General features: G+C 53.6%; 1 protein-coding gene across 1 annotated transcript; it reads left to right on the forward strand.

Annotated features, from left to right (window-relative positions):
* The first annotated feature begins 3,573 nt into the window (after window positions 1–3,573).
* Window positions 3,574–12,296, forward strand: PAX1 (paired box 1). The gene is made up of 5 exons (XM_049650356.1): window positions 3,574–3,826; window positions 4,269–4,898; window positions 6,479–6,621; window positions 7,140–7,362; window positions 12,205–12,296. The coding sequence occupies exons 1-5, from the start codon at window positions 3,574–3,576 to the stop codon at window positions 12,294–12,296; spliced, it is 1,341 nt and encodes a 446-aa protein (XP_049506313.1).
* The last annotated feature ends 3,410 nt before the right edge of the window (window positions 12,297–15,706 follow it).

Genomic DNA, 15,706 nt, shown 5'->3' on the forward strand with positions numbered 1-15,706 from the left:
CGGAAGGAAAACCCTGGCTCCTGACCCTGCTTACTCTGGTGCCTGCACTGGTCCTGCGTCGCGGGAGGAAGGGAAGGCGGTGGCTACCGGCCGTTGGTCGTTAGGCCCAGGCTTGGCTAAGGAGGCTGCCTGTGTTTCTTGCCCTCGGGTCCTTCTTGCAGAACCGAAACGCAAGACTGGGCGCACCGGGACCCGCGGTTGCTCCTTCGACCCAGCGGGACCCCAGTCAGGCTTTCATGAGCCTGTTTAGATTTCTCCCATAGACTCTGGAATACAAGGTTCCCGAGAACACCCTGGCCTATTGCGATTGGCACGGTTTCGTTTGCACCCAAACGGCTCCCAGAAACAGTCCTACCAAAAATTAAAGCGACGCAGGAAACATGAAGCAGGGGCGACTGTTGGCCCAAGGATGACCCTGGACGACCCTTCTAGCCGCCGCCAGCTCCCAGTCCCCCAAGGAGGCAGGCACTCTATTCCTGCTTCATCTTTAACTCGCGATTTTGGCGGTGTCCGCCTCTCCTTTCTCTGCCTTGGGAAATCTGGGTCCCATTCCGGGACCCTCGAATCCGCCCTTCGCCGCGCAGGGCGTGCAGCCCTCCTAGCTGGACCCATCCAGTCACAGGTCCCGGAGTGCTCCCTTACCTTGGCGGCTCCCTCGCCCCTGGGAAGCGCTCTTCACTCGGTTGCCCGCTGCGCCATGGGCGCTCAAAACAGCTAAGCCAAACCTAGCCCAGCGTACATATGAAACTACTTTTTTTTTTTCTTTTTTTACCTCTGCGGGCTCAGCGCCGACCATGTCGCCGTCCCTTTGGTCATGCAGGGGACCAAGCTGCATCCCAGACAGGTGGAAGAGACGTTTCCTTTTCTTCGCAATCCCACCTTTGGATCAATCACCTCGCCCCCAGGCCAGTCCAGCCCACCGCGGGAACACGCTGAGTAGGGTCGGAGGCCGACAGGGGGCGACAAACTGTAAGCTTTTTGGGGGGCCAGCTCTGAGGAGGCTACAGCGCTGTGTGGTCTGGGCAGCAAGCAGCTGGCTGCTGGAGGGGTAGGGTGGGAGGGTGGATGTGGGATATGAAGTGCGGGGCTGCGGGCTCTGACACCATAAAGAACTCTCGGGTCCAACCCCCGCCCCGACGGCCTTGGCCCAGGGGAATGAGGAGAAGAAGATGCTGTCTGGGCTGCACGTCTTTGCCAGCGTACAGCGCTCCACTGGCAGAGGTGGGAAGATGTTCCCCTGACAGGGTAGTTGCGAACCAGCTCTCCCCATGGCACCTCCGGTTTTATTTGCTCTTCTCTGAGCGTGCATGCTGATTCCTCTGCTACAGGAGAAAGAAACGGCTTTAGCTGTTTCACCTAGCCTTGGGGGATGCGCTGGGTTATGGGTGCTGTGGTTCCCAGGTCTAGGGACCAATCTTTTTGGTCTCCAGCCCCCGACCTGAAATTAAGGCAATGAAAGTCTGCATCGGGGACTAAGAGGTTCCAAACCACCTGGAGAGAACTGAGCGGGGGCGGGGGCCGGCGCATGCCACCTCCTGCGGCCCGGCCTCAGAACGCTCTACATACAGTGTGTGGTCAGTTCTCCGCTTTGTGCCTGCAGCAGAGCTCCTGGCTCTGTTGTGCCCACCTTAATCCAAACCGCCCCCTTTCCCCCGTCGGTAACCCGATCCTGCACGGTCGTGAACAGGCTTAGTCCAAATAGTTTCACCCCACCCCCCTCTCACCAGAGCTCTGACTGTCCTATTCCTGGTCCCCGTGGCCTCCCCGAGGATCCCAGAGACCAAGGCTGCACTATTTTCTCGGTGCAGCGGGAGGGAAGAGTCCTCACCTCTTCCGAACCCGGGTTTTCTTTTTCCAAAGATAATTTTTGCCTGGGCCCCGCGCCCTCTGTCCAGACAGACCAGGGTATAGGGCTCAGACCCTCCTAATTAATTGACATATTTCGACAGGTTGGTTAGGAGCCGTTGGTTGCTCTTTGGCCCTGTAGCGAAGGGTGAGAGGATCGCCTCGGCTCCCCAGGCTGAGCTGGTCGGGTGTGCCTCCGGCAGCGTCGTAGCGGGTAGGGGGTGGGGTGGGGCAGTGCGCAGCTCTCTGTAGGCTCCCAAGCACTAGGATCTTAGGGGACGGAGCACAGGGGAATCTTTCCGGTCCCCCGAGGAGAGCTGGGAGTCCTGAGCACTGAGCACTCCCTCCTACGTCCCCCTTCCTGCTCCGGCCAGGTCAGCCAATGAATGCCCTTGGCACTTACTGAACCCAAGCTCCCGGTCTCCTCTTGTTAGTTCAGTGCAAAATCGGGAGCGTTCTCCCTCCACCTGCCATCTCTTGGACCCCACTGCATGACTCCTTCTGGGACTGCCATCATTGTCGACACAGAGTGGGAAGTCCAGAACTGGGCGTTGACCCAGATACAAATGGAGAAGAGTTGACGGGGAAATGCTAAGGCCAAAGAGTTCGGGGCTGTGTAAACACAAGAACAAATAAAGGCGAAGGGACTATTCAGTGACTGAAGGAGGACCCCCGGAAGCCGCGGATGCTGTGTGGAAGACGAGGCTAGGCCGCCTGGGCGGGGAAGAATGTGGGGTTCCCGGCCTGGAAGAAAGGAACTGCCCTTTAGGCCTACAGAGGAAGCTAGGACATGCGACCTCCCACAAGTCGCCAGGACAAGACTGGCGTCGGAGGATGAAGGATCCCTGTTCTTGGGATCCAAGCAGGTGGGAATTACTTTCCGACCTGCGGCCTGTGCCATGTATCAGAAATGAGTTCGGGTGGGTGGGCCTGTCCGCAGAAAGAATCTAGAATGTGCCCTTTTCACATCACTGAAATCTCGCCACTATCCCAATGGAGTGGATGGCAATTAAATATTGTAAAGATTTCCTATGGTCAGGTTTGGGGTGTCGTCTGGAAATGGGACACGGAGGAGTCTGCTCAAGCACAAATCGTCTTAGGCTCTAGCCTCCCCCTCCTTCCCCGGCAAGCACTGAGCACCACGCTGAGCACTCACCACGACGCACCCATGCCTGGAACTTGGGCACTGGCACCACTCTTTCCGGGCCCCTTCCCCGGGGAAAGAGGCGGTAGAGGCAGCCATACACCAACGACCTTACTAGGATCAACTCATCCTCTGATATCCTAGCTGCAATGTTGGTGGAAGTGACAATAAAACTAAACCCAAAACTAGTTCTACGACTAATGCTAGCACTAATAAATAGTCACCAATTTGAAATGACTACCCCCACAATTCTCAAAACTGGAGGCGTAAGGGGCTTCGAGGGGAGTCAAGACCCTGGAAGGTCCCAGGCCCGGCTTAGGACTTGTGTGTATGTGGTGTGTGTGTGTGTGTGTGTGTGTGTGTAGGGGGGATGGGTCCCGGAAGAGGGCCGAGAGGAGAGGAGGACAGGAGGAGGGGGGTAGAGTTTCAGGCCCGGGAGGGGGGCGCTGGGGTGCAGTGACGGGAACCAATGAGCTGCCAACTCGCGCGTCTCCGGCGTGACTGCCGAAGATTGACGTGGAGGACACGTCAAATTGATCCCCGCACTCTGCAGCCTCCCGATCAGACGAATTTCTCCTAATCGGATGAAGTTCACTCTAGGCCTGGGGTCGCGGGCGTGGAGAGTGTCCTGGGAGCGCCCGGGGGAGGGCGGCTGCGCGCTCCGCGGCGGCGCACGGCGCATTTCCAGCCCGCGGCCCGTCCGCTGCGGCTCACGACTCGCGCGCGCCCTCCCTCTATGCCTCTCCCGCGGCGGCGGCGCCCGAGCTCTCCCGGACTGCGCCGGGCCCAGCCCCGGCCGCCTCGGCGCCAGACAGCTGGCTGGCCCGCGCGCTATGGGTAAGGGGCGGGAGGCAGGCAGGGCGCGGGCGGGCAGACGAGGCGGGTTGCGTCCCAGCGCCTCCCTTCCCTCTCTCCTGCACTCCCTGGGAGAGCAGGTCCCGGGTCCCGGGTCCCGGAGAAGTCGCGTTCTTCGCACGCCCCCAACCCTCGGGGGTTGGGGTGGGGGAGTTCGGCGTGTCGCAGGAGGGGATGTTCCAATTAGATGCGTGAAAAGTCGAGAAAGGGCTTACAGGGCTGAAGCGCTCGGCGTCCCCCTCTGCGGTCCCTACGCGGGTGCCCATTCCCGGAGCCCGGACACAGTCCGTTTGCTCGCAGATTCTGAGGATCCGCCCGCCGGTCACTTTCAGAGGCGGCCCCTCGTCTGGTGTGGCCACCCTTCTTGGCTAACCCGCTGGTGTTTTCTCTCCCTCCCGTTTACTGTCGTCCGGCGCGTCCGCAGAGCAGACGTACGGCGAGGTGAACCAGCTGGGCGGTGTGTTCGTCAACGGCCGCCCCCTGCCCAACGCCATCCGCTTGCGCATCGTGGAGCTGGCGCAGCTGGGCATCCGACCCTGTGACATCAGCCGGCAGCTTCGCGTATCCCACGGCTGCGTGAGCAAGATCCTGGCGCGCTACAACGAGACAGGGTCCATCCTGCCCGGGGCCATCGGGGGCAGCAAACCTCGTGTCACTACCCCCAACGTGGTCAAGCACATCCGGGACTACAAGCAGGGCGACCCTGGCATCTTTGCCTGGGAGATCCGCGACCGGCTGCTGGCCGACGGCGTTTGCGACAAATACAACGTGCCCTCTGTGAGCTCCATCAGCCGAATCCTGCGCAATAAGATTGGTAGCCTGGGTCAGCCGGGGCCTTACGAGGCGAGCAAGCAGCCGCCGTCGCAGCCGGCCCTGCCCTACAACCACATCTACCAATACCCCTACCCCAGCCCTGTGTCGCCCACGGGCGCCAAGATGGGCAGCCACCACGGGGTCCCGGGCACAGCAAGCCACGTCAGCATTCCCCGTTCGTGGCCCTCGGCGCACTCGGTCAGCAATATCCTGGGCATCCGATCATTTATGGAGCAAACAGGTCAGTCTCAGCGACCCTCTGTTGTGTTCCTGGAAGGGGCAGAATTGGGAGATTGGGGGGTGGGGTGGGCGGGCGGGCATGCAGGTGAAGGGTCACACTTGCCATCCTCCTCAGACCGGTTATGGCTCAAGGGAGGGTTCAGGGCTGGCCAGGGAGACTGAGGGTCTTGCGCCTTCTGTGGGAGTCCTCGGACATCTTGAACTTTTTATGACAAATATGGAAAGTATTTCTCAAATGGAAGAGCAATCGCCGACCACAAATTCAGAGGCCTGAAATTGCGCTTTTTCATTCTTGCAAAAAGTATGCAAACTCCTATCACCAGATCTAAGCTAAACAAACCGCAGAGTCAATTCTGCGACCCTTTCTTATATCCCGATATTTTGGGTTCCCTTACCGTACCCTAGAGAGTTCTGTTCTTCTCAGGCCCAAAGGCTCTTTTGAGTAAAGGCCAAAGGGGGTTGTCTAGCTGGTCTTGTCAAGTGGCCTAGATCTCCAGCAGGCCCAGAGGCCCTGTAGCTCCTGGAGCTGGGGTCTCCTTTATAAGAGCCCCAGGGCTGCAGTCACAGGGGTCAGGGGAGAGCCACAAGGATTTGCTCGTTGCCTGCAATTATAACACAGCAAAGTGTTGCTCCTCATTCTCAACAGGAGTGGGAGGGAGCGGAAGGAGGGAGGGAGGTTTGGGGCAGTCATGGTTGGGGCTCAGGAAGAACTTGTGAGTCTCTTCACACTGTCCTCTTCTCCCAACAGCGGACCAGGGAATGGCGTGCTCTTAGGTGAGCAGACTCAGCAGGGGGGTAAAAAGCAAAACTCACCTCATCCCAAGGGAGAGGAGGGAGGGACAGCTGGAAGGAAACTGAATGCTTAGCCCCAGATGCCTTGGGGTGCCCTCCGAGGCCCAGCACAGCTTTGTTTCTCCCCATTCAAACCCAGCCTGGGCCACCTGCTAGGGCCAAAGCTCCCTTGGTGGGATCAGTGGGCGTTTGGCTGGGAGGTGACCTCATCAGGCTTGTGCTCAGATCTGGAGTCTTCTCTTGGCTCCCCATGCACACGAAGTGCTGGAGGAGCAGACATGCGTCTGAGAAGCATGTAGTGGCTGTGTTGTTGCCTCTTTTGGGAGATCCGGTAGGTCTCCGGAGGCAGTTCTGCGTCGCCTTCCAGACGCCTGTTCAGACTGAAGAATCCATATAATAGTCACGAGCCTGCTGTGGATGTGAACTTGGACCATTCCGGGTGCCATCTGTGGACAGCGGAAAGGCGCCTCGGCCGAGTGCGCCCAGCCCCTGCCTTACAGGCCGAGTACCCGCCAGAGACTTCCCATTTCGCGGCAAGCGGGTCGAAGTCTGGGAGGAGCGCGGAGCAGGCCGTTCTTCCCTATGCCCTGCTAGGAGTGAAAGCGAAACCCGGTGCCCAGCCGCCCCTCTGCCTCCGATCGCTTTCTGAGATTTTGAGTGTCTCAGGTGTTCCGGAGGACCCTCGGCCAAGTGCTTGTAGGCTTGTGTGGAAACGTCCCGGCCCGAGGGCCGCGCGTGTGCCCAGCACAGATTGGGATGCCCCTTCTAATCCGTCCTGTGTCCCCGCAGGGGCTCTGGCTGGGAGCGAAGGTGCCGCCTACTCCCCCAAGATGGAAGACTGGGCCGGCGTGAACCGCACGGCCTTCCCGGCCACCCCTGGAGTGAATGGTCTCGAGAAACCTGCCTTGGACGCAGACATTAAATACACTCAGGTAGCCAGGCGGCGCGCGCCGGGGAAGGAGTTGTCTTTAACTGGGGAGCGGGAGGGTCGGAGGGTGGGGGCAGAGAGAAAGGGAAGAGAACTCTTTCCCAGGCCGGCGAACGTGTTGGTGTGTCTGGCTACCCCACCGGCGAGAGTCTGCGCCACAGATTTCTCTCATTTTCTCAATCGCGCTAGTTTGGGGAGGCTGCCTGTCCAGGGGATTGCCTTGCTTTTTGCCAAGATACATTTATTTTAAAAAGCTGGAACCCGGAACACAGATTGTAGAGGACTCCCTTTTAAATCTTGGGTGGTAAATACCATGACCCCCTAACCACTATTATTTATAACAATTTACATGGACATCACTTTGCCAGAGTCCTTACTGGGAAAATTAGCGGCCAGGCTTACCGTGGGGATCCGAGGGGATAGCTGGGGGAAATGAGGATCCCCCAGCTCAGTAATTGCGCCTGCGGGAGAATACGCGGGGACTGCCTGCTGCTGATGGTCTGTCCCTCTCGATCTTCACAGTCGGCCTCTGGCCTCTCTGCGGTAGGCGGTTTCCTCCCGGCCTGCGCCTACCCTGCCTCCAACCAGCACGGCGTGTACAGCGCACCGGCCGGCGGCTACCTCGCCCCCGGGCCGCCTTGGTCGCCCGCGCAGGGCCCCCCGCTGGCGCCCCCCGGGGCCGGCGTCACTGTGCACGGCGGGGAGCTGGCCGCAGCGATGACCTTCAAGCATCCCAGCCGGGAAGGTGAGGGGTGCTGGCAGGGAAGGGGTCGGATGAATGCCCCTAGGGTTAGGAAGGGTGTTGGAGTGTGGGCTGGGTCGTGGTGAGAGGGACGGAAAGAGAGGCAGAGAGAGAGAAGAGAGAGGAGAGCTGGAGTGGGTCCCAGGCATAAATCTTTACTAAACTTGTAGCTTCTTGAAGCAGATTGATTTTTAACAGGTGTGTATGGTGTCTATGCTCTGTCCCTGGAAAGGCAGGTAGAGTTTGAAAGAGGCCTCAGGACTGTCTTTCCTGAATTGTAGGGAGAGAGAGGAAGAGGGTCAGGCTGACAAACAGGACTCCTAGGTTCCAACCTTGTTTTGTGCCCTTGACCAAGTTATTGTTCCTTTCTGGCTCTCAATTTTTCCATCTGTTGAAGGGTCCAGAAGCACCTTCAGGTTCACCTTTCTGTGGCTTGCAGAGCTTTGTGGACGACAGCTGGATTCTTCCAGGCACCACCTATTCCTTTTCTTTTTCCTTCCTTCTTCCTTCCCTCCCTCCCTTCCTTCCTTCCTTCCTTCCTTCCTTCCTTCCTTCCTTCCTTTCTTCCTTCCCCTGTTCTCTCTTTTTCTCTTTTTCTTGGTTTCTCTGATTCATTTCCTTAAACACATGCTTTGGGAATGGAGAGAACATTTCAATCATGTATCCCCAAGTCTAGACTCTTGAATTCTGTGTGATCTGGCATCCTTGTTTCTATGGGAAATGCAGCTGGAAATTCTCCTTCCTCTTCTCCCTCCATAAATCCACTCCAAGAAGTCCACTTAACAGATTTGAGGTATTTAATTGATGGTCAACAGTGAGGGGCATCTTCTTACACTGCCTTCTGGGTGCTATTTTTTCCTATAACTTGGGAAAAGCTCACCTGCTCTTGAGTCTCCTTTTCCTTGTTGGTGAATGGATGGACTGAATATGCTAATTTCAAACCTTCCTGCATCTGGGTTCTCATCACCAGAATTTTGCAACTTCTACAACCCTAGAAAAGGAAGGAGTTCCCTTCCCAACAGCGAAGGAGACTGAGCACAAACTTGGAGGGCACTGTGGGGCAGAGGGATGTTCCAGATTACAAAGGGATCTTTACCGTCTGATCTGCCTCACACCTGCCAAGGCAGAAGTCCTTCTTTGTGATGTCCAGGCAAAAAACTGTATTTCCATGTAGTTTCAGTGAGATCAACAGCATGATATGAAAGAGAGAGAAAAGATTAAGATGTCAACAGTAGCAGTCAAGGGGAGGAAAAAAAAATTGCTGTTTCCACTTCTTTTAGAGCACAAACATGTTGGAGTATAAATTACAAAAACTGAGTATTAATATCCCTTTAAGCTTTATATGTAAGGGCAAATGGGGGTGGGGGGTCTCAGGATGATTGCTTTACTCAGGGTCTTGTTCTTGACCTCAAATCTTCCTGTTTTCTCAGCAGCTAGAGGTTATCTGCTAAATTAGAAATAGAAACAGAATTTTCTTCATTACATAAATCATTTAACGAGGCAGGTTCATTTGAAATAGAAAAGTATACCCACAAATTTAAATGATTTCCCCTGGGCTGATCTCAGGGAGAAGGAAGACTTCAGAAAAGGGACTCATACCTCCAGAATAATGCCTTTGGTTTGCTAACCAAACAAACTTTGTCCTGAGAAATTTCAAACTCTACATGAGAAACAAATTATGATGAGTAGGTAACAATTCACAGGTAAAACATACAGTTCAGAATTCTAAACTAATTCTAGCTGACTGAGGGGGGATTCGTTGGTGGCTGATTTTCTTTAGAAGATACTTTTCTTTCAGAAATGCAGAGCCGTTGAATGACACTGGCATTCATGGCCCTTTTTTACCAGCATATTTGCTTCCTATTATTAAATATCCCACCCATTTTCAAAATCCACAGCAATAATTAGCTACCTTAGTTACTAATACCTTAATTTCCTGACCCCCATAGTTCTTTAGAGATCTAGGTAAAGAATCATTGAATAAATCAGGCTCATCATCGAAAACGATTTCTCAAGCTGGCATTTCAAGTGTTAGTGTTTGAACAGGAACATAAAAATAATGAGAATTACATGCCTACTTGGGGCATGGAGTTTCACCCTTTTTCTCACTGGCAGAAAAGTTGACTTCAAAGACCTTCACTTTCCCTCCCCCCTCCCCAACTGGTCTTTGAAAAATTACAAAGTAATAAGAATCACTGCCTTTAATTTCTCTAATCATTACTTAAATTATCTTCAAAGACACTTATCCCATAAGACAAGTTACTATCATTAATTATTGTTCAGTTTTGAAGAATAGTAGGAATTTTTTTCAGTAACAATTTCTGTATGGAAAGCAACTGAATATCATGAATGCTCAGTAAAAAGCAAATACTTTTGGTCATCTAGTGCATACACGCACAACACACACAATACTGTACCTACTTATCTACACATACATATGTTTCAATGCATTCTCCAGATCAGGTGCAAATGGACATTAACTGTTACCAAATCAAATGTCAAATTACGCATTGCAACATATTAATTTTATCTTGGTAAAGGGTAGTGAAGCTGGGCTCCCTCTTATGTAAGTGAGAAAATATGATTTATGTTTTCCATCTGTGAAAGGAAAGTTTAATTCTTGGGGCCTGAGAGAATAAGAAAGTTCCGCCTCCTCTACATTTGGAGGGGACATGATATTCTGGGAATCTCAACACCCATCCACTTTCTTGTAATAGCCAGAGCAGGACCATCTCCACACACACCTTCCCTGCCTCCAGACAAGTGACAGAGGCCACCAGATGTTCGCTCAGGACAGCTAGTATTTATAATTTACAGTGTGTTTTCTCGTGGTTCTAAAATCCCTCCCATAGTGTCTTTGGAAAGACTAAGGTTTTGAATATCGAATCTATAAGATACTGCTTTTCTGCAAGAAAATATGTTGTATTTGTCAAACATAAGTTGAAGCTTCGTTCCAGTCATCTCTGCTTGGGATTAGCACCTGAAGGATTAATCCAGAAAGCAAATTTTGCCAGAGAGCCGCACAGGGTACAGGCGTTTGTGGGAGAAACCAGCAGCGGCCAGCCCGCTTTCCTTTGACCTGGCCTGGAGACCCCTTCCCAGATCCCTCCTGTGTCCGCCCCAGCCAAGGTCCCAGTGGCCCTGCAATCGCAGTCCCAGTATTTTGAAAACGCTTGTCCCCATTCCTGCCCACTAAGATTAAATGAGCATGCAGGGCACCTAAGGCCGTTCAAGCCTCCCAGGCCTTCCCTATGCAGCCACTCACGTTGCCCTGGGCCCTGCGTGTGGGAAAGGAGGGGAGGAAAGGTCCTGTGGTAAGGGCCTGGTGTGGACAGAACTAAAAACTCAGCTGCAGGAGTCACCCCACTAGGCTGGGGTGGAATCTATCTCTGGGCTCCTGAATGCTAACTTTTTACCAGTTCATTTTCTCGCTTATGTCTAAGGCAACCGGCCCAAGGCTGAGAAACCTCCTCCTCCTCTGATGTTTTCTAAACAGGTCCTCACCTTGAAGCGATTTCACAGAGTGGAAAGCGAGGGTCTATAGACCTCGCTGGCTGAGCGGACACAACTGTGTTTAGGAAAGAGCTGACAGTCGAGGGAGAGCAGACTGATCACTGTGTCCTGAAAAGGTCTTCAGATAGCTTCAAAACCTCTGCGAAACCAGATGTGCGTGTGTGTGTGTGTGTGTGTGTGTGTGTGTGTGTGTGAGAGAGAGAGAGAGAGAGAGAGAGAGAGAGAGAGACCCCGTCCCTCCAACAGGGTCATCGGGCCCAGCTCCGCGCAGCCACGGCAAGCGGCACCTGGGACTGGGGTGCGGGCAGCTGCAGGGGAAAGTGTTCCCCCTCATCCCAAAGTGAGGCGCTTTGAGCTACCCCTTTAAAAAAGCACTTGCAAAGGGGGTGGGGGAAAGAAAGTTGAAAATGGGAGCCTTTAGGTATAAACAATTTGTGCCTCCAGCAGGAAGAGCTGAGCGGCCGGGGGCTGGGAAAGGAGAAACAGAGGTTGCGCAATCGTGCCGTCACTTTGCTGGTTTCCAGCGGCAGCGCTTGGGCCCCTTCCCAAAACCCGAAATAATAGAGCAACACGCAGAATGCCGTCTGATCTGGCAAATCCACTGTCACTTAATCCGGAGGCCCGTAGGCCCCGGGGCATGCTATTTCCGCAGTGGGGGATCGCAGCTGGGTCCCCAGGCCGCAGGGCAGAACGAAGACGGCCTCCCACTTAAAGCACGGCCGCCTCCTGTGTGGTAGGGATCCAAGCGGCCGTCCACTAGGGGCGGCTTTGGTGACCCGCTTTCCACTAGGTTGCCCCCTGCGCACCGCGAGCGCCCCAAGTAGCTTGAGGGACAGCGGACCTGACCCGCTGGGAGCTCCCCCCACCCCGCCCCCCACGACTTGCGCGCGTGGCTGGTGTCTGGTGGCCATTGGAGGAGGGGCGCGCGGGTCTCAGCTCCGTGTCGCCTTCCCTGCGGTCTTGGAGCTGAGAACCTCTCCTCACCCCGGGGTGCACGACTAGGCCGGGCAGCCCCGAGCCCATCGTCTCCTTTATTGAGAGCGTGCGGGGCAAACGCAAGTGCACTCGGGCCGCGGTCAGGGAGCATTTGCAAAACGGCAAAGTCTGTGCCCTGGAGTGGCTCCCTTAAGGGGATCTGGAAGGGTGGGCGCGCTAGCGCGCGCGTGGGACCCATGGAGAGTGCAGGTCCCTGCTTCCTTCTTCCAACACCCTAAAGTGTCGACCCCGGATCCTCGCGCTGTCACCCGAATTTGCGGAGGTCCCGGGCCTCCAGGTGTCTCGCTCTGCGCCGCGCCAACCAGTGACCCGATGTCCCTGTGCTTCCTCCCGCAGTGGCCGATCGGAAGCCTCCCAGCCCCGGCGGCAAGGCCCCAGACGGCCTGAGTGGCTTACACGGACTGCCCATCCCGGCCTCGACCTCCTAGGGGCAGCGCTTCCCTGAGCCCGGAGCAAGCAGCGGACCCGCGGGAGGACCGGGGCGCGCAGCTCGGCCTTGCAGTCCCGGCGACGCGCGCAGGACCCTGGACACACCGAGGAGGTGCCGGGAGCCGGCCTGCTGGGGGCCCGCCCCATTGGCCCCCAGATCTCGCCCTGCCCACCGGCCCGGCGGCTACATTTCCTTTGCCGCCCAGGAGTTTTAGGCTTTTCTGAACTTTGGCTTTAGACTGTGGCACCCTCTTTCGGATCCTTGCGCCTACGTGGCCTCCCTCCCCGGCCAGCCTCAAGTGTCCTTTCATACCTCTCCCGAGGTTGTTCGGCACCCCTCCCCCTCCCTCTTCCCTTACCCTCTCCCCCTCGAATCAGTCCCGTCCCTTCGGTCTTTGTTTCCTCTCTCCCTTTGTTTCCCCTCTCCTTCCTACCCAGTCTTCTTTCCTTCCTCACGTTTCCCTGCCTCCCTTTTGTCCTCTTAGTTTTTTCTTCCCTGTTTTCCCTGCTTCCCTCTCTCCATCCGTTTCTGCACCACTGTGCCCTCTTTCCTGTGCTCCTCTCCCCCTTGTCTCCTCAGCGTCTTTTACGTTGACTCCATTTCTTTTCATTTCTTTTCATTCCTGACCTACACCCCTTCGCAGATGAGCCCCAGACTGGACTCGACAGTCCTCCTGGGCAGCTGGGACTTTTTAGTCTCCACCTCTTGGAGCTCCCCGAGCGCAAAGGGAAGGGTCCGGAACTTAGGAAATGGACAGAGAGGCCATAGCCTTTATTTTATATTTTAATATTAATGAACCCAAGCAAAACCCGGATGAACTGTCCTGTCCCCTCTCTCACCCCCAGGATATTGTCTAATAATCTGTATTTTCTCTATGCCTACTGGCTGAACTTCTCTTTGCTTTCCCTGAGATGATGTGTCCCCAAAGGAGATTGGGGTACTAGTAGGGGGCACTGGGGCCATTGGCATTTTCTCTAGTTAGAAAACTGCGTGCCCTGGAGGTTCCCGTTCCCACCCCTCCACACCTAACAGGAGGGAATCTGACACAATATAAATGCATCAGCACCCTTTCTGTTTTCAGGGGTCAGCACATTTGTTAATTTAAACCACAGACTGCTTCCGGGTACAAAGGTGCAATCTGGCTTCTGGTTTGCAAGGGGATGAGGGTCGGAAAACCCCAGAAAATGTCTCGTAGAGCTGGACGCAAGAGCTGTTAGCTGCTTCCAGGTTCAGGTGCACTGGTGGCGGGACCCTGGACACAAAACTGCAATTGTTGTAGTCCTTAAAATGTCATTGGTGACGGTGTGGCATCACCTGTAAAACGTGGCTGCCTTTGAATAAAAGAGAGCATCTGAAGGCCGCTTTGTAAGGGTGAGCAAGTCTGTGTCCAGTCTGCAGTGCTGTGTAGTCACCTGCTCTAGCCCCTCAATTTCCAGCATGAACACTATGAAGAATGAGTTATTTTACTGGTTTATTCATTAACACTCACATCCTGGGTTGGGCCGGAGGTGGAGGAGAAGGTGAAGGAGGAGCTTTCTCAAGGATTTGTCCCAGGAATGTCCAGGCAGAGAGGCACTATGCAGAAATCATGCTAAAATGAAGCTAATTCTTAGAGGAATAAAATGGGTAAAAGACAGCAACAATGAGGACTTTTCCAGAACATTTCTAACATTTTGAAAGTGAAAGAAAATTATCCCAGGCTACCAAACAATCTAGGGATTTCTAACTACACAGGGGTCTCTGGCTAATTGTTTTGTTTTTTTTCCTGTGTTTGGCTTTCTCAAATGGATGGAAGAGATTTTTGAATTGAAGGTTTTGCTTGTAAGTGGAGCTGCCTGTTTGGACTAACAGAGGGAGCCAGTGGGGAGATTGTTTTCACTGCGTCTTATTGCAATCGTACCGCTGAAGGTATTAATCACAAAAGAATATCTGCTATTTTTCATGCAGAAACTTTTGTTCCCAGGTTTTCAGAGGGTCTTGCCTTTAAAAAAAAAGTTCCATTTTATAGATAAGAATGCTGAAGACTAGCTATTTGGTTTCTTTTCTCTGGACCATACAGCGAACTGTAGCTTGGGGGCTTGGGGACAAAAACTAGGTGACACCATCTCATCAGAGGGCCAGGATTGAGGCTTGAACTTTGAGCCTTGGGTCCTTGGCCTTCTGTGCCAGCATTCCCTGCAGAGAAGCTGCTCAAAATGATAATAGGAATAAAGTATGAAAAAGAAGCATGTTTTCAAGTCACTGGACCTCTCTGCGTGTCTTCATGTCCTTAGATGTATTTTATATGTTTGCGGTTGTCATGAGTCCATGCTTGCTGCCAGGAGAAGGAGGATGGGCTTACCTGGCCCAGGAAGAAGGTATCTCCGAAGAAACACTGTTCTATGTACCTAGCCTGTGTCCTGAATTGCCATCATCCCCATTTCCCTGACACTTTCCATTCTGTGTTTGTGCTGATCAGAGTTAAGGGTGGGAAAAGCAACACAGGAAGGGTGGAAGACACTTATGTCATAAATGCCACCTGCATTTGGCACTTTCCAAATCTGTCCCCAGTGGCTCCCCATATCCCATGGCTGGAGGTGGGCCTTTCAGAGTTCCTTGGCTGTGGGGTGAGATTTCATGGTGCATGGGCAGCATGCAGTCACAGTGCCGCTGGCTTTGACATTGGATGTGGGACATACAGGGACATCCCTTCTCTCTTGACACCTTAGGCCCTGGCAAGTCCCAGTGAGCTTGGCTTAAATCCCTGCTCCACTGTAGTGTGAGTGACGGAGGCCTGTGACCTCTCAGCTTCTTGTGTTCTCATCTCTGAAATGCACCGTCCAGTGCAGTGACGCCCATGGCGACCTGGCCTGGAGGAAGACTAGCATCGGTGTTGCTTAATCTCCCTGGAGATGATTTTGCTGTTAACAGAGGGGAGTCATTTTAATGGTTGATGGGGGACCCAGCATTTAAGCTTTTTTCTTTTCCCCTAGAAGATCCCATTGGAATATTGCAATTTTGGTTTCTGTGCATATGGATCTGTGGAGGTGCAGGAGACTTAGGATAAAATCATGTAGTATCATGTCAGGCAGAAGAATGTAAGAAACAATTACTCCCCAAGAATAATTTTTCTTTCCTTTAGCACCTGCCTTTTTTTTTTTTTAAAGAATAACGTCCCTTTTTAATACAGAGAAGCACTAAAAAGGAAACAAACAAAAAAGACATAATCATTCAAATAACCCTTTGTTTTTTTGAAAGAACATATGTACATTGTTAGAAAACTCTAGCAGTACAGAAGCACTGAAATGAAAAGTGTAAGTTTCTTCTTATCCTCATCTCTGTCCTTAAAGATGAACAGTGTTACAGTCTTTTTTTAAAGTTATTTTTGAGAGAGAGAAAGCACGACAGAGAGAGAGAGAGAGAGAGAGA

Source organism: Panthera uncia (genome assembly GCF_023721935.1).
Source record: "Panthera uncia isolate 11264 chromosome A3 unlocalized genomic scaffold, Puncia_PCG_1.0 HiC_scaffold_11, whole genome shotgun sequence".
Taxonomy (NCBI): domain Eukaryota; kingdom Metazoa; phylum Chordata; class Mammalia; order Carnivora; family Felidae; genus Panthera; species Panthera uncia.